This window comes from Thalia democratica, chromosome 8 (genome assembly GCF_965202585.1).
Source record: "Thalia democratica chromosome 8, ktThaDemo2.hap1.1, whole genome shotgun sequence".
NCBI classification, from domain to species: Eukaryota; Metazoa; Chordata; class Thaliacea; order Salpida; family Salpidae; genus Thalia; species Thalia democratica.
Genome location: NC_139172.1, coordinates 10,314,560 through 10,340,381, shown reverse-complemented (window position 1 = coordinate 10,340,381; position 25,822 = coordinate 10,314,560). Strand labels below are relative to the sequence as shown.

Here is a 25,822-nt window from a genome sequence, read left to right as displayed (position 1 = left end):
TTTACAGAATTTTGAAGGTAAAACATTTAAAATACTAGTTAGAACTTAAGTAAACTAATTGTATAAAAAATTTGAGTTAGTAAAAATAATAAAAAGTTGTAAAATGATAACTAAATTTATATGATGTATTATATTTTTTTAAATATGCCAAGTTAGCCAATATCTCAAACGTATTATCCATAAAAAAAAACAGTAATGCACAAGGACGTATTCGTATCATTTTACAGGCAGCTTTAAAAATTTAAAGATATAGTGACAGAAACGGTATTTGTTGAAGAATTATTTGGAATTTTTAGTTTTAGAATGTAATTTTTAAAAAGAGTCTTTACATATTTTACGTCCAAAAATATTAAAAAATGTTTCAAAATCTTCTAAAAGAGCTTTAAAGAAGCTCACTTTGATTGCCTCTAATTGTTGTTTTAACAGTTCGTTGAGGCCTAGTAAATGAAAATCCATCAAACAGCTCTTGATCTAGAGAAGCAATGACTCCTTTGTCTCCCTAAATGTGGGTTAAAATAAAATATATACAATGAAACTTTTAAATTAAAAAATAATTTTGTTTTATTAAGTGTGAAAATGCAGTGCAATTACATAAAAACAGTAAATATAGTGTATATTTATTTAATGAAAGTAGTATACTTAAAAACTTCTGTAAATCGAGAAAGTAAAAGATAGAGTTTGGAAAATAGTACCACTCAAATCTGAAAAATATTTATACGATGTTTAAAATTTTTATTAAGTTCTCAGACTAAATTTTTCTTTGAAGTATATTAAAAAATCATTAGTCCTTGTAGTATCATTATATGATAAGATATTACTTATAGAAAAAAGTACATACAAAATGAGTATAAAAAAAACTATAAAGTAAAAGTAATTTATAACATTGCACTACTGTAGCGCGATGTCAACTAAACTTATAAAAGCTAGTACAATTTGCTTTGGGTAAAAACTTTAACTATCCATACTTTTGCCTAAACAGGAGGGTGCAAAAAACAATTTATAGTAGCAATCGGTCAACATTTAATTGAAAATTAAGATTTCTGTGACAACTACAACGTAGATAACTAAACTTAATAAATAAAAAAGTAATAATTTTCACCTGAAAAAAGTAGAAACAATTTGCGTTAAAGTCTTAAACCTCTGCTTTGAAGGTAAAAAAAGGTTGTATATTTGACCGTTTTTTTATGTCAACTTTAAACTAAATAAGTGTTTACTTTATTTACTGAATTGTTATAATACTTTTACATTTAATTACTTATTTTATTACTTCATCTAGCCTTTAAATTTGTACTGTTAAGTGTACTTAAATGCTTCTTAGTTTATTTTAAGTTGCTATTTCATTTTAATACAACTATTTTATCCATGATGTTAAATCAGAACTTCAATTTATATTTTGTTTTCAAAATCTGAAAACTGCGTAGCTGAATTGATGAAATTACTAGCTGTAATCAAACATCTAGTTAATGTGGAACATCCGGTAGTCGATAAGGAACCATCAACATTTTTTATAAAGATTCAATGGTAGATATATTATCCAGCATGCATCATAAAAGATCCGTTGGTCGATGAGGAAGATCAAATGCTTGTTGTGAAAGATCCGTTAATCGATAATGAAGATGTTATAGAGGACAACTACCTTCTAAACATATAAATACTTAACGAAAACAGCTTATTAAAGAATTATATTTACTTTTCTAACATTAGTACTAACTTTGATTGCAGAAACACCGGTTGTGTTGTAGCAAGCAAAAGCCAATATTATTCTAGCTAGCCTTATGTTGTATATTTGTGGAAAAGAGTTGGCGTTCCATGCTAGATATGGAAATCTATCCAGCCATAAATTTTATGATTCCGTGGACGATGTTGGTGACAGTTACAATGTGCCACTACAAGTCAAGTAGAAGAAGAGCATGATTATGATTCGGAGGTCCGAAAAAAAAAGATGTGCAACCTGCCTAAGAACCAAATGCCCCAGGGAGGCTTATCAAATCCAGGTGCACAATAAAAAGTAGATAAAATTCAGTATGTATATAAAATAATCATAGAACTATGAGCATATGGAAACCTTTCTATATAAAACAAGTCATTACCACTTTTATCTACTTAAAGAGTTTAAAAAAATATAAATTAAAATTTATCATTTCTTGTTTTTAAAAATAACTTATCTTGTATTACACATAGTCATATAAGTGAATCCTCATCATAAAGTTTATACGAAATTTCTAGACTTACTTTAGTTAGCCTTGGGCTTGCATTAGTAAACTCTTTGTCAAAGTTCGAAAAATCTGAGGGTGATTTCTGTTCAAAAAATTTTTATTATAAAAAAATAACATTTAATTAACTAAAATTTACATTAAAAAAGAAAATTAAGCAAAGCTTTATTACTAACTATGATTGGTTTAAAAGGAGGTGCAACTTGTCTATTCTCAATTGCTGCCCAGTCCATACTTGAAAAAAAAACATGATTTTGAATTCTCTTCACTACTCCTAACCGCATTTCAACATCTTTTTTAAGTAGCTGTAAAAAAAAGTAAGTTTAAATCAACAGCTAATAAAATATCTACAACATAACAGATGAAATTATATAGAAAAGATTACAGTTAAATAGAACTAGCCACCTGTCTACAGCAGTCAACAGCCTGTTTGTTGAGCCACCTGGGAAACACAGGATTTTTTGTTTTTATCGAGGTGAAAAGTTGCTCCTCGTCGCTTCCGTGGAAGGGCGATTGGCCGAGCAGCATTTCGTACAAAAGAACTCCCAGCGACCACCAGTCCACTCCGAACGAGTAGCGGCGTGACGAGAGAATCTGCAAAACATACGGTTTTATTGATACCTAAAAAATTAAAAATTATGTTTTATAAGCGAACGTTTTATTGACTCACACCTTATTACGTCATATACTGTACTTCAACTTTAAAAACGTAAGAAGTTGTTTCTGATTTGCAAAATGATTTTTAATTTGGTGTTGGTAGTTCCTTTGTCTTTATCTTCATACAGTTTTGTTATTTATATATAAGAAGAAACAAGTTTAAGTTTATTGAGTTTGTGAATAATAGACTAAACAAAAGCTATTTGTTTTGGCAACCTAAACTAACAAAATTATTGTAATAAACATAGTTATAGATTTAAACAACAAAAATTAGTTGAGAGTATCTTATAAATTTGAATTACAATAACAGCAAACCTAGAAAAAAAATCAATACATGAAGTTGGTAAAAAAATTCATAAAAAAGGTATAAAAAGTAATAAAATAAAGTATAAAAAGTTTTATAAGATGTAACGTTAAAAGGCGTTAAATCCTGGAGATCCAGACAAGCAAACTTATCGGAATATATACCACAGATGTTTTTGTGTTAAAATTTTATTCCGACTAACAGCGTTTCACTACTCTCAAATAAATTTAAGAACAGATCTACGGAGTCTCAAACAAATATATTCTTATATAATATTCTTAGAGCTAATTATAATATATATTAAATATTAATTTAATATATAATTAATTAAATAATACTCTTAGAGTTTTTTTGAGACATCGTAGATTTGTTTTTAAATTTATTTGAAAGCAGTGATGCGCCGTTAGTCGGAATAAAGTTTTAACACAAAAACATCTGTGGTATAAATAGTTTTATATATAAACGCCTTAAATAATTACAGTTAAGCCGAGTTAAAAAAAACCTCTTAATAAAAATCTAGCATTATTAAAGATGAAAAAATATAAGGAAAATTTTTTACAAAAATAAAAACCTCTGGGGCTATGTAGTCCGGGGTACCACAAAAAGTTGAAGCTTTATTCTCATTTGAGGTGTTTTCCCTACACATGCCAAAATCTGCTATCTTACAGTGTCCTTCATAATCCAACAACACATTGTCCAATTTCAAGTCCCGATAAACTATTTCTGCATATAGAAGTACTTTTTAGTCAAAGAAATGAATTTGTATTTAGCTGTTTTGATGTTTACTAGGAATATTACTGGAATAAGATAAATTAAAAAAAAAATCTCATTAATATTATAACAAAATTGGTGTGTAAATAATTAAAAAATATTTCTGATTAATCAATTTGTTTTATAAGCTAAGTTTCAAAAGTGGCAATTAAAAGTTTCAAACTTCTTAATTGATATGATATGCGTTAATAAGTTATATTTTTGAGGACATATAGGGTCTGCCTTGATTTGACATATTGGTCTTAATGCGTAGATTTTTATTTTTCTATTATACGCTTTTTAGCTTAACTTTTTAGCTAATCTTTGAAATATGAGCAATCAACAGCAGTAAATTCAATATATTCATTTATAAGGCGCAAAGTAAAAAAGCAAAATAAAAAGTTTTACTAAAAATCAATTAAATCTTTCATTTTTAACCGTTCTATTTCAAAATTATACAGAATTCCATTAATGAATTCAATTTTTTTTAATTAAAACAAATTAACAGTTTTTATTCTTAAAATTCAAACTTAATTTTACTTTTTAGATTTAATTTTCTTAACTAATACAGAGTCTTTCCTAAAAACTTAAGTTCAATCGTACCAAAAATGAAGGTAAAGATAAATATCTAGTTAGTTTTTATACATCAAATAATTTTATAATGAAATTACTGCGATCCATACGCTTATATCTCAATGTTTCATAAATGATATGTTAATATATGTCAAAGTTCATAAATATTCAAATATTTTATAAATACTGACTTATAGTTTATACTTCTAGCATTTATAATTAACCAAAAATTTCTTAAAGCCTTAAACTCATGTTCTTAACTGATTTGCGAACCAACTAATCATACCTGGTTTAACAAACTCATACTTACATAATTAAACGAGTTGAAAATAGACTTACTGTGTTTATGCAGAAACTGTAGTCCAAGACTAATTTCAGCTGCATAAAATTTTGCTCTTTGTTCTGGAAACCTACCAGAGGCTTGAATGTGAAACATAAGATCCCCTCCATTTAAATATTCCATCACAAAAAACAGATGTTCCTGCAGATCATGTTTTTAATAAAATAAATATATAGTTGAGATGGACTCCTAACCTATATTGCTATAAACTTTTGATGCATATTTTCAGTCTGATATCATAAATGTTTTATTATTTCTTTAAATTGAATCACTGAGTAAAAATTTATAAAAATGTTTGCACTGTACAATAGTTTGTAAAAAAAAACTAGATCTTTAAAACATTTAAAATCAGACATGTATATGTTACTTTTTATGCAACATAAAAAACATACATCAATTACTGTTTTACGATCATTCGGTTTTGAACAAACAAACTTTAGAAAGGAAGAAATTTATTGCAAGACAAGAAATTATAAACTTACTATTAAAAAACAAACATCTTTATATAGTCGTCAAAATAAAATTAAGTCTAGTTACTTAGCTAAGTTTGTAAAAACGTTGTACTGTTAGTGTTATAAAAACTTATGATTTTACTAAATTGTGATAACATTATTTACTATGAAGTTTTGTAATTGTTCTAAACAAAACTAGTATCAAAGCTATTAAGTGGCAATTCCTAGAAAGTGATTACAAGTATATGTACAAGAGATAAATAGAAAATTAACAAAAATCTTGGAAAAACTGTTCATGTTTGTGTTTAAGATTTAATACTTATCAATTTTATTCCTATTTTTTCATTGTAAAAAGTTTAAAACAGGGTTTTTCAAACTAATTTCAAACACTCCTCAGAAGAAATCTAAAAAAATAATCAGCCTCTTTTATTAATCATCGCGCTTATCTTACTAATTAATACCCCTTGATAGCCAAAATCGCCCCTAAAGGGGTGCCCACTTTGAAGACCCTGGTTTACAACCATTTCTTGAATAAAATTTAGCTTTTGATCGATTAATAAAACTACAATTTATTTGTTTTTGTGCTGTTCCCAGTATTTAAATTACAAATTAAAAAAAACCAGTTTAATAGTTTTGTTAAATGTCTTTTGTTTTAGCTTGAGAGTAATGATTTAAAGCTCAAGTTCTTTCTATGTACTTTTGCTGATTAGAAACAAAAATTGGTTGTATTTTAAGATGTAATAGTAGCCTTGTATATTAGATTTAATAGCAGATATTGCTTATACAGTGTCTGCTACCTTTTCGTAAAAACCTTAATAGTATGTTCATAAAAAAATTTTTAATTACTATACAGTAATTACTGATTAATAATTTCCACAACTAACTAATTTGAAAATTTAATAGTCAGTTACGAAATAGTCCTAGTAAACAATACTTTTTAAAGTTAACAAATTCAAAAGTTTTTATTAAATTACACCATTTTTAAAAACATTGCTAACTAACAAGAATAAATTTTGTAGTTTGACTACCACGTCCTAATTCTCGTTTTTAGCAATAAATGTTATATAAATTCTTGTCTCGCAGTAAACTTTTATTTGTTTCTGAAGAGAATTAGTTTGTTCAAAATCAAATCCAAAACGATCGTAAAACAGTATTTATTATTTTCAACCACATAAATCTCTGCTTTATTTCAAAAGAATCAAGTTTTGTAAACCAAATTTAAAGCAACCTTATCTATTTTAGTAATTAAAGCACTGAATAAATATTAGTAACACCATAAAAAGTTATTCAAAAATAAAAAGAATTTTTTTAATAGAAACTTGAAGTTCTATAAAAGATAAACTATTAAATGGTTCAATACTTTTGGTACACGAAGTATTAATTTAAAATTATGTGAAAAATAAAATTCCTAAGAAAACATTTATTCTTAAAATCCAAGTGTTAGTATAGTTTTCGTTATTAGTAAATTTCTAGAACTGTTTTAAGCTAACAAACAATTAAAATAAAACAAAAACATGGGTACCTACTTTCAAAATGTTATAATGCGTATTTTGACCTACATTGCTACGGATTATAACTTCCATAGTTAAAAATTTTCTAGCGTGTTTTAAGGAAGAATTTCAAGTTAAAATTTTAACGTAATATTTTTAACTGAATTAACTTATTTGTTTTAATTTATTTACTTCATACAAAAACATCTTATAGTTTTGCTAAGTTGCTGGTAGATAAATAATAAAGTTAAGCCATATCAAACCTTGTTCAGGGTTGCTGTCTATTTCTCAAACAAACCTATAACATGACATATTTCTATAAACTAATATATATATACATTTGACAAATTTTATAAAAAAGTATTCACGCATGGTAATAAAACCACTACATTTAAGGAATTCAAGTCGGCAGCAAAACTCTGTTCGAAACCCTAACAAACATTTTTGTGTATCAAAAACCATTTAACATTTGTAATGATTTAATTTACTTTTGATTGGAAGGTGCAAAACAGGTGTGTGAGGTAGGGGTGCCTGCATCCGAGCGCTAGCACACGCTTTTCCACCATGGTGCACTCAACATCGTCGTCTTCAACAACTATGTCCTTCTTCAGCGCCTTGATGGCAAAATATTTATTTTCCTGCTTCAAACACGCCAGCATAACCTAATGTTAAATAAATTTTAATTTGTTATAAATAGTCTTTGCTTATATTATTTTATTAAAAATAAGCACTAAACAAGGAAGCTAGTTGTTAATCACCGTCATTTATTATTTAAGTTGTACTTAAAAAACATACAATTTTGGTTTACTGACACAACATTTCTAGAACAAGTTAATAAAACAAAATTGATTATACTTAATTAAGGAAGAAAGGAACTATCATTTCACTAAAACATAAATATTTAAACTATTACTTTTATATTTGATTCAAAAAACTCAAATGTTTGTACTTTTTAAATGTTGACCTAAATAAAGTGCTTATTTATAAAAAAATAATTAAGGCCATAATTATGAGTCCTTTTCTTTCAATAATTAATATTGGCTATTATTTAAAAGTTTAAAGGAATATTATAGATACTGTTAATTATAAAAATATTTTTTCAACTTTTGAAATATAACAGTTTTGAAGAACGAATCTGAAAAATAGTATAAAATCTACTCCGTTTTCAACTTCTAAAAATTGTTCTTTAAAATATCATCTCAAACTATTTGTAGTAAGCGGATTTTTGAATAACAAATTAAAAATAAAATATTATAACAAAAATTAAAAAATAGTCATATTTTTATTTATATTCTAAATTAAGAAAAAAAAAATTAAAACTATAAAAAGTGTTTTTACAAGTCATTTAAAACTATTTTTCAAACGATTACTAGAAAACTGTAGGAGGATTTGTACTATTAGTAAAAAAAAATATTTTTTTTAGTTGCATTTCCTTTAAAAAACCTTTTAACTCTTTAGATTTGATCGCTTATATCTCAAAAGTTTTTTTGAGTAAAAAAAGATTAAAAATCAAATTGTTGCTAAGTTTTTTATGTATAAAACATGACTAATTTAGTTTCCTTACCTATGTCCTTACATGGGAACGGGTCAGAAAAGCAAAGCGTCTTTTTAGCACAGAGTGACACTTTAACACGGTGTGATTTTTTAGCAAAGAGTGACACTTTAGCACGGAGTCACTATAGCACGGAGTGACACTTTACAAAGAGTGACACTTTAGCAAAGAGCAACACTTTAGCACGGAGTCACTATAGCACAGGGTGACACTTTAATACGGTGTGACAATTTAGCATAGAGCAACACTTTAGCACAGAGCGACACTTTAGCAAAGAGTGACACTTTAGCACGGAGTCACTTTTGCAAAAAGTTACACTTTAGCAAAGAGTGACACTTTAGCAAAGAGTGACACTTTAGCACAGAGCGACAATTAGCAAAGAGTGACATTTTAGCAAAGAGTGACACTTTAACAAAGAGTAACACTTTAGCAAAGAGTCACTATAGCACAGGGTGACACTTTAGCACAGAGTGACACTTTAACACAGGTTGAAACTTTAGCACAGAGTGACACTTAAGCACGTAGTTTGTTTTGCTTTTTTTTTTCTATGCCTAAATAAAATTTGTACTTTTATGTTTAAAAATCTAATAACGAACTACGCAACATGTAAACTAAAAGTTAAGAAGATTTATATGTGTTACAAGTTTAAGCACTACCAAAACTAAAATAACAATAAATTTACGATGTTTATTAGTTCATATTATTACTGTATAATTTCTAACAAATATATTTTGATACTTTTATTTTCTTATTTTTTACATAAAACTGTCTTTATAAACTTAACAATAAATACAAGCTCTAGGTTTCTTAAAATGTCTTTAAAAAAGCTTTAATTAATTCTAATAAGCTTAAACTTTAAAAGTTAATTTAAAATAAAAACTGAGATATATAAATGTTAATAAACATCGATAAACAATTTGTCTTAGTTTTTTACAAGCTCTGATAACTTTGAAGCCTAAAAAAATAACTTACTTCATTTTTAAAATACATATAGCTTTAAATGTCATAATACATAAAGATGTTAAATTCCTTTTATTTCTACATGCACGCGTCTCGCAACTTTTTTTTATACTTATCTAAGTGTTATAAAAACTAAATATAGACTACTACAAGAGTAGTGAATTTAATTCAACAATTTTTCTACCTGGTTAGCTTTTTTATTACTTTTATTGTTTTTAAACTTTAAGAAACTAACAGCTTAATTTAAAGTGCTTCTAGTAAAAACTTTATTTATAATTATTTCTAGACGATACTTCAAAAGTGTTAGAACTAATTTTTGCATTTACTTGCTTGTTAACTTAATATTTAATATTTAACTTAATTTAAGTAAACATTTTAAAAAGCCTAAAATTATTTCGTGCTAAAATGTCACTCCATGCTAAAGTGTCACTCCATGCTAAAATGACGCTGTGCTTTTCTGACACCTAACCCCTTACATTATATTATGAACTAACATATCGCCGTATTTAAACCTTATAAAAATTAAAATGTTTTTATATATTTCATTTAAGTAAAACTTAAAGCGTTATTCTGTTAAGTTCATTTAATTATAAAATAAAAAACTAAGATTGCTGATTTCTCTAAAATGTAAAATCAAGACGTTTACTTTATTTTTATGTTTACTTTAACGTATTAAAGTAAAAACAAAGCTTTCATTTGACTGTTTCGAAAGACAACTTTTTAAAATGGAAGTTTAGAAATAAACAATCGTAGTATTTGCATTTTGACTTACCATAGATCTATTAAAAAATACTTACATTTGTTTACCTGCTTTAGTTTTTGATAGAAGTTTTTTTTTTTAATAATTATATGTGTGTAGAGTTTACTTTTAAATGCGTATTTGATTGATATAAACGATGACTCACGACGGTACAAATATATTATTAATATACTGTATTATTCATGACTCAATGACGTTTAGATTTCTAAATTATTTTAAAAAATCCTAAACATTTAGAAAATCTATATTTAAAATCAAAAACATTTAAGTTTACTGAATACACAGTTTTGAATAGTACTAATGGTAAAAACTAAATAAAATTTATTGTACGCTTTAAACTTTTCTGTTTGTTTTAAACTTAAGAATAAGAACAGTATATTTGAAAGCAAGATACTAATGACAAGTATTAATATATCATAAGTTTAAAAAAGGATAGTGTATGTTTAGGACAAAAAAGATATTTAAAATTAAAAACACCCTACTTAAGAAACTTTTCTTAAAATGCAACTATTTATATTTTGTGCCAGACAAAACTTTAATTACTATATAAAATAAATAATACATTTCATAAAAAACCTACATTTAACAAACAGAACATTCATATAAACAGTACTTTTAATAAAGGTTTTATGATAAAGAGTCTTATCTAAAGCTAAAAGTTAAATTAATTTACAAATTTAAAGTGATAAGTTCTGACAGAAACAAGTAAAAATAAACTGACTTTATATACAAATAATATTATTTGTAAAACATACAAAATTAAATCCAAAATTAAAAAAAAAAGTTTAAAAAAAGTGTATGAAAAATATATTTTCAATTACTTTTTGCTGTTTAAATAAAGTTTAACTTCTGAAGTTTATATTATTAATGATTGTAATAAATTTACATCTACATAAAAATAGCAAAAAAAGTTACTGTTTAAAAATAAGGAAGTGGAAAATTACGAAACGATAGCTTAATCAATAAAAAATTGTTGTCTAAAACAAGAAATCAGTGATTAAAATTAAAAATTATTTAAAATTTTACTTTAAATTAAATAGAAAATTTACTTCACCCAGTTTTTTAAACCAGTTTAAAAGTTATTAGTAAAATGCATTAATCAAATTAAGAAGCACTTATAAGTGCATGTAAACAACACTATCTTAAAACTAAAAAATCAAAAATCTATAAAGTATAGGAATTAAATAATCAATCACAGATACAAAACAGGCAGGTGTTTGTGTTGCGATTTACAGATTCTAATTATGACGCAATAGACTGAGTCAATAAGATTTAAAATTTGTATAAGAATTATTTAAAGAACTTTTGGCACTAAACGTTTTATAATTTAGTTATTTTGATTCCAAAACTTTTCGAACAAACCAAACTATTGTTTTTTTGTCAAGTAAACAATAACTAATTTTGTTTTAAACAAACAGTATGTATAATATATGTTGTGGTTTAGTTACAATAATATTCTTATATAGACTTAATTATATCATTACTTGATTAAGGAACCAATAAACTTGATATTTCTTAAATTTATTTATCAATAATCAACAGGAAGTTTTTCTAAACTAATGTACTGTTAAACTTTATAGATATTTCAGCTTTAAAACTAAAATTTTATACATAAAAAACTGCTTATTAAAGAAACATTTTTAGATTAGTTGTACATTTTTTAAATATATTTTAACTATTTAGTAGGAAAAGTCAATTACTTTATTATTACTGAAAGATAGTTTTATTTTTATCTAAACTAGGTAATACATAAACTTTTTTTTTTAGTTTCAACTTCTTTATATACTAAAGTTAATTTTGTTACTAACAAATCGATACTGTTCATAGTTAAACTTACTTTAAGAATACTAAATCTAATGTTTTTTAAGCTTGACTTAAACCCTTAAAAATAACTCTGAATCTAACTTAAGTAAAACTAGTAATTACGTTATAATTTATTTAAAATTTAATTAAAAAAATTAAAATAAAATAACAAACTTTTTAGCTAATTCATTGCTTATACTATATTTTTAACGTAACTTTAGAATTAATAAACTTATAAGCGACTGTATAAATACTGTATTAGGACATAAAAACTCAATTAAGGGGGTAGGTAGGGTCAATCTTGTTTTTTACAAGTTGATCTTATTTTGTGCAGTTTTATCTAAGTTATCAATCATTTTACCCGCTTCTAAAAACTTAAAGTACTTATTCAGATATAAGCGATCAAAGTAGTTAGCCCAATAGGTTCCTTATTGAAGGCGAAAATGAAAAACGCAAAAAAAAAACTATTTCACTAAAAATCTATTTTCTCTTTCGTTTTTAAGCAATGTATTTCAAATTTTTACACTAAAACCAATGCTAATGTTTAAATCTTTTTAATGCACGATCATTTTTAACTTAAAAAACAAAAATTAAAAGCACACTTTTTTGTCTAAAATCTATATTTTTCTTGTTTTCGAAAATCAAACATTCAAAGTCTTTTAAATCGCATTTTCAAGGTCTTTTTCCCAAGTAATATTTAAGGTTTCTAGCTTAAATTTGAAACAAAAAATATAATTTTAGTAAAATTTAAATTTCTGAGAAAATGACCTTGTAAAAAGACCATATACGTTTGCATCGAAAACTTTTTACAAAAATTTCTATATCTCAAAAGTTAATAAAAACTCTTTATTAGTAATAAAAATTACTTATATTTTTTACTTCAACCTTTCATATAAGAAATAATGTAAAATTTTATAGAATATAATTGTCTTACCCCCCTTTCCTTACACCTTTTAAAACTATTATTTGAAACTTTAAATTGAAACTTAAATTAACCCAAATGACGACCAAATTTAAAAACATAGTAACTAATGGTACACAGTTTTCTTATTTAACAGATAGTTCTGTTTGTACGAAAAATTATTAATGTGGTTAAAAAAAATCAAAACATACTTTCCCAAAACTTCCCTTTCCAAGTACTTTTATCATTTTGAACTGCTCAAATTTGTATTTTTTCTTTATCAATGATTTTGTTCTAGGAGCTGGCACTGGAGCGTTTGCTTGAGATTTTACTTCGGATAACCATAACTTTTCGTAGTGTTGCTCTACAATACAAGTTTAAATAAATGCAACAATTTTTTAACTTTTTTTTGATACAAGTAGGCATAAGAAACACTTAATTTAAAGAAACTAAAGATCTACTGTTAAAAAAAAAGAAATTGAATATTAAAAACCATCTATCAATTTATTTATGTATAGAAGTAGAAAATTATTTATTTAATCAAATGTCTAGCTAAGCAGTTTTTACTCGTAGTGTTTTCTTGGGGTTTTTGTTCGTATAATTGAGGAGCGTCGGAGTAAATACTTTGTTCCGTTCCTGGTCCAAACGAAGCAGTTACTTGCTGTTGGAAGTCCTTGATAAAAAGATTAAGTCAAGTAATTTATTAAAGATACTGGAAGCAAAATTAAGTTAGACTAATTTGATGTTTGCTTTGTTTATGTTTGAAAAAACCATGCTTAGTTTTAAGATTTTTAAACTACCACTTGTAAACTTAAACTTCATTTATAAAAATTAAAGTTATTTGTTAATATATAACTCAAGAATGGAACTATAGAACTTCACAAAGATAAATCATAAGAAAAGTTGTACTAACATCTTCTGGATTTGGTAGCTTGTGAAGTTTTTCAAGCTGGGCAGCTAGTAAGGCCTGGTTCACACCACAAGTGTGAGCCATCTTTTTATAACATTTGTGATGCGCGTTCGTACCACATTCTGTAAAAAAAAGAGTTGGAAGTTTGTCTCTTTGAAAACTTATTCATATGCCAACTGAGTTTCACTGTATACGCTACAGATATTTAAGGGCAGTAATAAAAAACCTACATTTACAAAGTTTGGTCAAAAAATACAAAACAAAGTATTTAAGAGTGTAATTTTGAAACAAATGCATTTTAAGCTACAAATTAAACTGACTACAGATTGCTATATTTTTTCAACTAGAAAAAAGCTTTATTTTAATTTAGTTCTTAAAGTCACTACTGTATTCATGAACTGTGAAGGCGATTTGAAAGGAGCGAAGCAAGATAATAATTTTCTGAAATAATTAAGACAGATCAAATTAATAATTTTGTAATTTTTAAAGTATGGATGCTTTAAGTAAACATTTTACTTTGCTCCTATGGTCTTACTTCTAAAACATTAACTAGTAAATTTAAACATTGACCATAATAATGTTGTGATTACTTATGGCTAAATAAGCATTGTGCATAACTGTTTTTTAACATGCTTATTTTATACTTTATAAAAAATAAACATATGAAAGAGAGTTTGTATGAAAATATCATTTATACTTTTTAGTCTTATTTTCAAACCTTGAATTCAAAATTATAGACTAATGATATTTAATTAGTTGTTTTAGTTTGTTCTAGGTTTGTTATTACATCTTTTTAATTTAGTAATTTATAATTATTTATTAAAACGTTAACTTTGAAAATAATATTTATCAAACAACTGACTTTCAATTGCTTATTAAATAACTTGAGTTTAATAACATTTTTTTGTAACATTGGAATAAGTAGTATTAATACTAATATTACTGAAATAATAATTAAAAAAATACTCAATATGCTTGGATTAAGTGATATCGTAAAATAAGGCTTATTAAAACAACATCAATTTTTCAAGATTAATTATTAACGAAGTGAAAGTCTACCCTTAATTGAGAAGTATTCTTAAGTATTTAAAAAAAAAATTTCAAACTGATTTTTTTTTTGTGAATTTTAACGATTACAATGGTTGTTGATTTTGATATTTTTCATGAAAAATAAGTGCTTGCTTAAGTATAAGTCATTTGTACCAAAAATTTGCTAAATCAACTTGTGTCGAAAACATGAATGTAGTACTTCAAATTTATTAATTTTAAATCAAGTTATGTATGACTAAATGTGATTTGTTTTATTTATTTAACTATTTTTTTTTTACAAAACAGTAAACTGTACAACAACCATTGTTTGATGACTTCCTAATAAGACATTTTTACCAAAAAAAAGTAAAATTTTTGCTTTTAGTTAATATCAATTAAATTGAACTAAATATTAAACTATTTCAAAAAAACAAATTCTACCAACTTTTGTTATAAATAAAATAGGCGAAATATTTTCATTTAGCCTAATTTTTAAAATAACTAACTTTATTAACTAGTTTTCAATTAATTAGAATACTAGTTTTTTAAACTACTAAGTAAATTAATACAAATTATGTAACATAATTTAAAGTTAAGTTGTTCTGAATTTAAGATTTTAAAAATAAACATAAATCAAAATATGCTATAAATTGCTATTAAATAAGGGTAATTTTATTTAATATTCTGAATAGCAATTTAACTTTTCAATATGTACTACAAAGCTGTTTCTTTGATTAAGTAACATTAAAACAGATAGGTTTCTGTACATCTAAAGATTATACGATACCCTTATTTTTTATAGTTATATTCATTTTTGTTTTATCTACTAAATTGATACTTTTATGACTTAATCCAAAGATTAAGTATTATTACTTTTATTTATTTGTCATATATCAACCCTTTTTTTTAATTTTTTTATAATAAAATCTTTTTGTTAATTAATTTACAATATTGAAGTTAAGTAGATAATACTTATGATTTTCATACTTCCAAAATTTCAATATCTTTATGTATATATGTTTATTATTAAAGAGCAGCAATATTTCACTAATAACTACACTTTGTGATTAAACTTTATCATACCTACAACTTCATTTAGTAAAAAAAATACTTGTATTCTAATATAAAAAGGGTTTTATATACTATTTGTATAATTAACAGCAGCTTAATGATCTACAACAATATTTTATGTTGTTTTAAGATCGCATAATAAAAAGCTCAGCTATAAAGACGGTACCTAATAAAATATTAATGCTGTACATCATATTTTATTCTTTTAGACATATTTGCACATATAATTAAGTTAAAGAAGCAATAAATACTCAATAAAATTTTCTTGGTGAAACAAAAAAACGATAATTCGTTTAAATAAACCTTATTTAATACAAAGAATAAAAACACATTTTTTAGTTCTTAAAACTATTCCTCTTGCAATTTTTTTATACCATTTTTTATATTTTAAGTAAATAGTTTCAAATATAAGTAGTCCAATTACTTTGATAACTTTTTTTTATTAACTGTAAAATTAAAAACGAAATAAACTTCGTAAAAAAGTAGTGTAATAAAGTTTTAGTATATGGATTTTAATTTGTTAATACTTAAATTCTAGTATTTGATATTTAGCTATAAGGCTAAAACTACTATGTACTTTTTTGTATCCTTTAGAAACATAATAAATAGTAAAAACTATATAATAGGTATTTAACGAAAGTTAAAAACTTTCTTTTGACTTTGAGACAGTTTAAAACGTTTAATAGTCAGTATCATACAGTTGAATTAAAAATGAGTCTCATAGGAAAAAAAGTATATAAGAAAAAAACCTTCACATTGTACACCTTGCCGGATTAATCCGTAAAGCATAGACCCGCAGTGGTCGCAAAAAGTAAACTTTTTGTAGTTGTGAACTTTAAACCGATGAGGCATGTCTATGTTGAATCGCTCTTTCAAGTACTATAGAAAGTTATTAGAGATAAACGAAATTTTAAATTAATTTCATTTAATGTTATTGTAAAAGCAGTTTAATACTAACAAATCTGTTAGTGGACCACTAGTGTAAATGGTAATTAGCTTTTTTGTGTAAAATCTATTTTATTTTACGATTTAAAAAAGTTTTGTTGCAAAATATGTTTAAGTTGTTGTAAACTGGCGTTTATTTAATCTAACGTTTCTTAATCCGAGCAGATTAAAACTTTATAAACAATACAAACCAATGTTGCTGCACTCTTGTTAGCATTTTTACTGCAAGTACTCAAAAGGTGATTAGAGCACCTTTTGTGCATTGCTATTCCACATTCTAAAAAAATAATTTCTAAGGAGTTACATTCTATTAAAGTCTTAAATAAAGAATCACATTATTTAACAAGATATTTTTATTATTTTTTTTATATTGTAATTTGTTCTTTATTAAACAATTAGCAACTTAATAAACTATAAAATCCTAAACAACCAATTTTATTTTTTCAAACCTTTGCATTGGTATCCCTGTTTGTTGAGCCCCCATAAGAAATCTTTACAAACTGAGCAGAAAGTTGGTTGTTTGAAAAACCTACAAAAGCAATAAAAAAACACTTCAAAAAAAATAGTTGCAGGAATAATTTACCTACAACAAGTTTAAATAAATTAAAAGGTAATGCTTAATTATTAATTTTTATAAAACTACCTACCTTGCTACTAGCTGATGTCCTTTAATGTGATGGACTTTAGCCTTTTTTATTGCACCTCTTCTGTTTTGGATGGCTCTATCAGGCATCTCCTCTGCTTTTTTATCTATATCTGTTCATTAATAAACGAAGTTTAATCAAAATTAGTTAAAGTTTTCTTTTATAATTAAGAAATAAATAATGATGTTTTACTATTACAAATACACATATTCTAAAACTTATTTTTTATTAGAAAAAATTTTGTAATGAAAACTGCTTTTTTTTAGAGAGAAATAAATAAACATATTACCAGCTTGTTCGATAAAAAGTTTTACTTGAAGGTGCACTCTACCAGTTGGTTTTAAATCCAGCTATAAAAATAAGTTATTAAAATAAATTAACAAACACTGACTTCAAAAATTTAACAATTAATTTCTTAAATAAAAACTAAATTATCTTTTTTTAAGACCACAGCTAATTAAAATAATTTGTACAGTAACAAAAACTTCAATATAAAATTTAACTTTAGTGTAAATTAGTTTTTTACATTTTTATTACAAAGGCTAAAAAGGTATACTGAAAAATAAGGAAAAACATTATTAGCTAGTTTCAAAGTACATAATAAATAACAATATATTACCTTTTTCCTTTATAGAATCATAAGGCGAATATGTTTTTAAACTATTTTAAAAGATGTTTTCAAAAATAATCTTATAAATAAAATATAACTATCTAAATAAATATTCTAAAGCAATCACAAATTTAGTTATTTGTTATGATATTAGAAAAAAGACTAATAAAATAAAAAATTTCATGAGCTTTTATAATCGAACTTTTAATATTTTATAGTCAAGCTAATAAGATGTTTTTTTATTTTTTTGAGACTTTTTTTAAGCTTTCTGTACTTCAGTAACTTATTACTGATTAAAGTAAAATATTTCGATCTCACTAAGAAAAAACATAATCGATTATTCTTTATCTTATAATAATTGTTTGCAACACAGGCTGTAAGAAGCCAGAATCTATTATATACGCCAAAAATTAAGTTTTTTTTCTAAAAAAAATCAATACTTTACAATACTGAATAAAATTTATAGACTATACTTTACTTATTTTTTATCTATAGTTTTTTAACAAAGACAACCATAATAAAAATGATAATAGAAGCAAAAAAAAATATTTTATTGTTTAATAGTATACTTACTTACTTCAGAAATACACTTGATAGTAAACTTAAAAAAAAAAAACTCTAAGCGTTTCAATGTTGTATAATAAATATATCAAACATATATTATAAACAAACCCATATATCTGTAGCAGGGCCACCAACTATCTGACTTTTACATTTATCTGCAAGTATTTGCAAACCTATGTTACATTCTGATATGATTATATCTGGTCGTTTCTTAAGTATTATCTGTAGAAACCATTAAACTAATCAAAAACAACTCTATATTTTATTAGATTTCAAATACACAAAATATATTTAGTTATGATAGTTGCATAACTTATAGTTTTTTTATCTTTATTAGTTTACATTAAAAAATTTAAGGAACTAAATAAATATTTTATTTCAACTTAAAATTTCATAAGTCTAGGTTTTTAAAAAAAAACTCATACTAAAATTTTCAATTTTTGGTATTATAAGTAAGAAGTATCTTTTTATTAAATCTCAAAGCTGTAAACATAGTAACTAAATACGTAAATAACTTAAATAGTAGTAAAGAAAAAAAAAACTGTTTAAGAAAAAAATATCTAAAAAGGTATTTCATTGAATTTTTAAAACTAGTAAAACAAAACTTACATACTTTAAACTAGTGAGTTCTAACTTTAAGAAAAAATCTTGTGTAATGGTTAAAAGTTTAAAAATACAATAACTTTAACTTTTTTGTAAATTTTCTTATAGTTTAAATAAAAAACTTTTTTATAAATGTGAGTTTTAATTTATTAAGTTTTTAAATTATTTTTTTCAGTTTGTTTTCTGTATTTTTTATGTGATCAGATTTCTTTTAGTATTACAGTCAGGTCCATAAAAAACGTTTCCAGTAAATATGGCCTGCCAATTAGAAAGGTCTCCTATTCTTAATGTAAATATGTTACAACTGTTTAACTATTTGTTTTTGCAGGAAAGCCTAATAAAATATCTAACTTGTTTTTAGTTTATAATTAACATTTTAGCTAATTAACATTTTTAAAGGTAACAACTATTTAGTATATCACATAAAAACAAATAAAAAGAGTTAATACACAACAAAAAGGACTAATACAATTGCTAGCTATGACTTTTTTAATATTTTTATAAATTTACTGCTATTTTTAGTCTACTAGTTGTCAATTTTTTTAAACTATGAAAACAGTTTTGTCTCAAAAAATACTCTTGTATTTATCAAATAGTAATTCATATATCTGGATTTCATATATGATTGTTATCTTACTATGAAACAACATGTAAAGATTACTAAACCACTTAAAGTTTGTTATTTTACTTTTTCATTTAAAAGCTTTTATTAATTGCCAGGAAAGAAGGATTGTTCTTAAAGAATAAGATTTTCAATTATGATAAAAGTATTACAAAACAAAAAAATTGAAACAAACTTGAACAACTCTTCCATCTTTTAAATGTGAATCAAAACAAGAGTTCCATTCAGGAAACATAGTTTTCTTCCTTTGTTCTAAGTTAGCTGTTCCTCCTAAAAATATATGCTCATAAGATGAATACAAGAAACTAAAAAGAACTATTAAAATTATTTTAAGTAAAAACTGAATAATTTATAACATGTTCAAATGGTAATTACTGAATATTTACCCATAAAGGATGTCATATTAAAAATTTAAATATTTTATTAAATTTTACTTAAAGACCATTTTGCTAATTTTAAAATTTAAAGTATTTAAAAAAATTAAATTCTGGAATGAGATTTAACAGTATTCTTAAAAATTAAATAATTTTCAACCACTTCCACTCATTACTTTTTATAACTTTAGCTGCATTGGTTTGTTTAAAAAATTATTATTATTTCTGTATTTTTAAGAATATTTATTCGAAGAGTTTTAAAAAGGCTACAAAAATCAGTTTCAATAAACTTAAATTAATTAAAATTGTACTTTTTACGAAAACAATAACTCCTAACCAAGAAAACTTATTGTACATATTCAAAAACATAAAAATATGTATTAAAGCTATCTACACCAGGACTGGGCAGGAATTTGGTGGTAGCAGGCTAAATTTAAAAAACAAAAATATTTGCAGGACAAAGTTAAAATTTAGTTTTTTTACTCTTCATAATAGATCCAAAATATCTAGTGTAAGTTTCTATTTTCCCGTAAATTAAATTAAAGACCATTATTTTTATCTTTTTCTCTTCACTTCAACTCTTAGAACAGTGTAAGTGCTTTAATTTTTATATTTGAGGATAATATTTACATGTTTGCTGACTTCAGGTTTTATTATACATTGATGGGCCACATCCTATTTAACATAAAAAACATGCTCACTGGCTGCAATTTGCCAAACGTCAATCTACATTATATACAGTATCATTTTTTTAAATAGGAGTATTTTGTCAAAACATTAAATAAAAAATTATATGACATATTTTATGTTAAAATAAAAAGTATCAGTTGTTTTAGTAGGATTTCATAAAAAAGTCTAAACATTGTTTATTATTAGTTTTAGTAAAAACATTAACTGCTTATAAACTTATAAAATTTATTAAAATAAGTTTTTCATACTGGATTTTTTTTTTAGTTTGAGCTCAATTTTTAAAATATAAAAATTATAAACTTTTAGATTACAAAATAAATCAAAATGTTCTTTTAACAGTGTAAATGAATTAACATTTTCTAAAATTGGAAACAAACTCTTATAAAAAAATTAATAATTAATTAACTTCTAACAAGCTAATGAAATTAAGTAAAGTTCATTAATTATTGTTGATGGCGCAAAACACATCAACTTTGTTGATTATGGCTGTAATAACTACTGGATAAAACATTTAAGTATTGATATAATTATAAATATTTTTTAATTACAAAGGAAATTTAATTCAAATACTTTTAAAATGTAACTATTTAAATATACTACCTTAAATGTATTTAAAAACAGTATAATTTCATAAAATTTTTCTACTAATTTCTCTATAAACAATAAAGACCAATAAAGATCTTTATTATTTTTATTAAAACATTATTATCCATTTAAAATTTTGATTTGTTTGTAATAATTTTCAGCATTAAATAAAATTATTTGATTATTTTTTGAAAAAAAATTACATTGCACACTCCATATACTTTTTTCAGACATTGGTTGTTATTTTCATTAAAATTAAATCAAATTAAACTGTCACTTTATTTGTCTTTATATTATTTTGTTCATAAATTCTCATAGCATAACTTAAATCAGCAAAAATGAAAACAAACTTTTATATTTGTCATTAAGAAATAGATCAGTCAATAAAAAATTATAAATAATGTTAAATTAAAATCAATATTACATAATTAAAAGTATTAGTATTTTTCTAATAGTTCAGTTAAAAGTTAAAATAAGAGTTTGGTACAAATACTTGTTAGCAATAAATTGTAGATTTCTTTTAAAATTATCTTCAATCAAACTGACTTTCAGTAAGTATACATTCTTTAACATTTACTGCTACAAATGTTTCTGTTTTGTAATTTAAGTTTTTTTGTCCAGTTTCACACTTCACTATGACAATTCTCAGAAATGGAGCCATTGATTTTTTTGCAATCCAATCTTACATTAAATAATTTGTTCTGTTGTGAAATTTAAACATTTATCTAAAGTAAAAATAAAGTTCATGAATAATTAATTAAAAATAACTATATAAACATAAAATTCTTTTTTGAGATCAGTTATAATGCAGTTCTAAAGAAGAGTATTATTGAACCAAAAATAAAACTAAAAATAAGTTTTAAGTGGTGATGCCAGTTTACTAAACGGATCAACTTAAAATACAAAAGTTGTTTTGAAAGGTTTTGAATAGTAATTAAAATTATCATCAAAGAAATTATCAGCAAATGTCTACAAAGCCTAAGCTAGACTTTTCTTTTCGGCAAGACCTTGCTCAAGTCAACATTATTTATTCAACGAAACTAAGGTCTCAGACTATCAAAAGCTTGTGGTCTGATGATTGAATCAAACCTTAATGAATAAAAGTACATGTACAAACTTTTATGTTTATGAGCAGTAACTTTGCCTGAAATAAAGTTCATATACAGAACTACTTTGAAACTGTCCTCTAAATTGAATTGTATTAACATTTTTACTGAACATAAAAAATTAAACTAAATAATAATATATTTAATTATACTATCAAAATAATAAACTTATGTAAAAAGTTTTTCTTTCAAAACACTTCTGCATACAAAAAAAACGATTAGTAAAATTTATTAACCTTAAAACTTTGTATAAATTCAATTATTATTAAAAAATGTTTTAAAGTTAATTAAACTAATCTACGTCCCTTTCAATTGAATTTAGAAATACTTTCATTAGCTTTTTCTTTCAAATAGAAAACTAACTTTTTAAAATTTGAATTAAATTTAGCTATGGGCTAGCAAATAGACTATTTGTATATTCAAAACGTTAACTATTCGAAAAAAAAAAAGATAAATAAATTATGCGATTTAAACGAAAAATGTAATATTTCTCACTATTTTTATGAATTCAAACCCATTAGGAATTACATTAGTTCCTCTTAAATGCCTCTTAAACTACTCAAGCATAACATCTCTATCATGAGCATAAACATGATATTGTGGATTTTTTAAATTTCATCTTGATTCTATCACAATTTAGTTAACAAAATTTCTAAGAAAATCTATACAGTTGTAAAAATCAAATGCCAATAAAAGTCTGATGTGAACTAACAAAAAAAAACTAATAAAAAAATTAATAGTAGTTTATACTTTTTTTTAATGTAAACAGTTACCTATCTTAAAAAATACAAAAGTTTCGAATCATTTTACATCTTACTTATGCTTATCTTAAATACAAATAAGATTAAAATAATCTAAAACTAAATGATTAAAGTAATCATATAGAAAAACTAAAAATATAGCCAACTTTATATATTTAAAAATTTTAATTTTGACGTAATTTTTGTCGACCTAAAAATTTCTAAAACTAACCTAGGTATATTTTCTTTATATACTAAACTTAAATATCTTTAAAGTGATTAAAACTTGTGCAGAAAATGTTTAAATTTAAAAGTAATCCTGTTTGTAGAGTATTTTTGTTTCTTTGTTCGATGGATACTAAATAAATTTTAATTACGATATATACTTAAGAAAACTTTTCAAGATTGCGTGTTCGTTTAATAAATTAAATGATAATCAGTAGAATTAATAAACAGTTATTTTGATTATTTTTTTTAACTTTTGTGAATTTTGATTCTTTTTCAAACGATACTTGTGTTTTCTAGTTTTTCTCAATAGAAAAATTTGTACAAAATTCTAAAAACTAACAGTACTGTTTAGGTTTTACATGAAAATTAAACTTAAAGTTCTGGATCTGCAAATGTTACAGCAGCAGTCGCTAATTTTTTTTCCGGCAGACTTATTATTTTGATTGTTTGTATGCGCTTGATCTAACTTTGATTATTGTTTTTTTTTTTGGTATAAATTGAATTAGAAAGCAAACATACAAGTAAACGTTGGCGTATGGTAAAACATAATTAACCGTTTGTAGATCAACGAATGCAAATTTTATTCAGTTGCGACTGACTGAAGAAATTCAAAAAAAAAAAACGAAACCCGGGTCTCAGTCTACCAAAAGCTTGTGGTCTGATGATCAAAGTGATATGATCAAAAGTTTATTCAATGTAAAGCTATAAAATGTTAAAATTTATTTGTTATTGCAGTTTTGCACTATCTTATAAAAATTATTTAAATATATTTGTGCTATTGGAAAAAATATCTTTTTGTTTTTTATACTTCAAAGAAGAAATATTTTTCAAGCTTTTTTTAGTTACAAAACTTCATTTAAAGCTAAAAAAACTTCATTAACTCAACATATTTGAACATAAAGCAAGTTTAAATTTGACGATATTTAGGTGTATAAACTGTTAAATTTAAAATGACAATACCGGCTTTAGATAATCTATAATATAATTACTTTGAACTTAAATAAAATTTAACTTTTCTATTGGTTTTTTTTTGTAATTTTTACTTCGGTGAAAGAATGTGTAAAGCTAAAAGATATATTATTTGAAGTATAATGATAATCTTATAAATAATTCATATTGTTTTTTGATAATAAATAAGCTCTTTTATAAAACAGCTAACATGTGCTTTATTTAATTAAGAATTAATATACTCCTGTGTTATACAAGTAAAACGGTGTTACCCCACTTAAAAAGTTCTAAATCAACCCAGTTCAACAAATAATTCAAAAGTTATAGTTTTCTATATAATCAAAAAAAATAATCATTAGCTTCTATAATTACATAACGAAAATGACTTTGTCAGAGTCATAAATATATACTTTAAACTATTTTTTATTAATTATAGACTTAGCTAACGAACACCTAATGTTCGAACAAATGTTCATTTTAAAATAAAAAGATTAATTTTACAATAATAGTTTTAAATTTTTGACTATAAAACATCCAAAAAAAATTACAGACTTTTAAAAGCCGTTTGTTTTTCTTTGTATAGTATAGATCAGGGGTCGGCAGGCAGTCGGTGCTCGCGGGCCAAAATTCAAATTCCCAAAAACTTCGCGGACCGCAGTTTTAGTTTTACTGACATTTGAATATTATTTTGGTTTTAGTTTTAGTCACTCTACAGATTTTTTTTACTTTTAATTACTTTAATATTTATAAATGACTTTTAGCTACACATAGTTTAAGTTTGAATTATAAATATTTTCTTGAATAAATTTACATTGCCTAATATACTTAAGTTTTAACAAAATACTAACTCTCTTAAACACTTAATAAGCTAAACTTAATGTAGTTTTATTATTTTACTCTTAACCTAACTATCTATAATAATCGAGCTGAAAAATATTTTTGGGACACTTTTATACATTCTTTATACTATGAATCACTTTTTAATATTTTAAAAATATCAACATTTGAAAATTATTTTTTCTGTCTAAAATTTTTAGTTTTCAGTTTAAAAAAAAAAATTGTAGTTAGTTACTTAAATAAAACTAATACCTATTTGTATTATAGAAAAACTAAAACAATTTCTTTCATATAATTAATGATTAAATACTATAATAGAACACATTAATAGTTATTAATTATTTTATTCATGGTGCCACTTTGAAAGCAAAAAATGTCTGAGTTATTTCAAACCAGCTTAAATTTATTAAAATTAAAAAAGTTAAAAATTTGCTGTTAATTAAGGTTATATACCTAACTGAAATATATTCATTAAAAATTACACAAAATTTAAGAAGACAAGAAAAAAAATCAATTAGTGAGCTACACTACAGACGTAAAAAAATTCTGAGATTATGAAGA

The 25,822-nt window shown here is 24.2% G+C and overlaps 1 protein-coding gene across 1 annotated transcript; it reads right to left on the bottom strand.

The window, feature by feature from the left end:
- Positions 1 to 79: 79 nt before the first annotated feature.
- LOC145842208 (protein kinase C delta type-like) lies at positions 80 to 22,097 on the bottom strand. The gene is made up of 18 exons (XM_082949621.1): positions 21,949 to 22,097; positions 19,929 to 20,023; positions 18,637 to 18,750; positions 17,644 to 17,704; positions 17,358 to 17,466; positions 17,160 to 17,239; positions 16,902 to 16,987; positions 16,515 to 16,644; positions 13,669 to 13,787; positions 13,323 to 13,428; positions 12,968 to 13,119; positions 7,268 to 7,441; positions 4,837 to 4,978; positions 3,746 to 3,897; positions 2,619 to 2,807; positions 2,390 to 2,518; positions 2,233 to 2,298; positions 80 to 499 (listed from the first exon to the last, which is right to left on the bottom strand). Exons 1-18 carry the CDS (start codon positions 22,061 to 22,063, stop codon positions 383 to 385), a joined length of 2,136 nt encoding a protein of 711 aa, XP_082805747.1. The 5' UTR covers positions 22,064 to 22,097; the 3' UTR covers positions 80 to 382.
- Between the last annotated feature and the right edge of the window lie 3,725 nt (positions 22,098 to 25,822).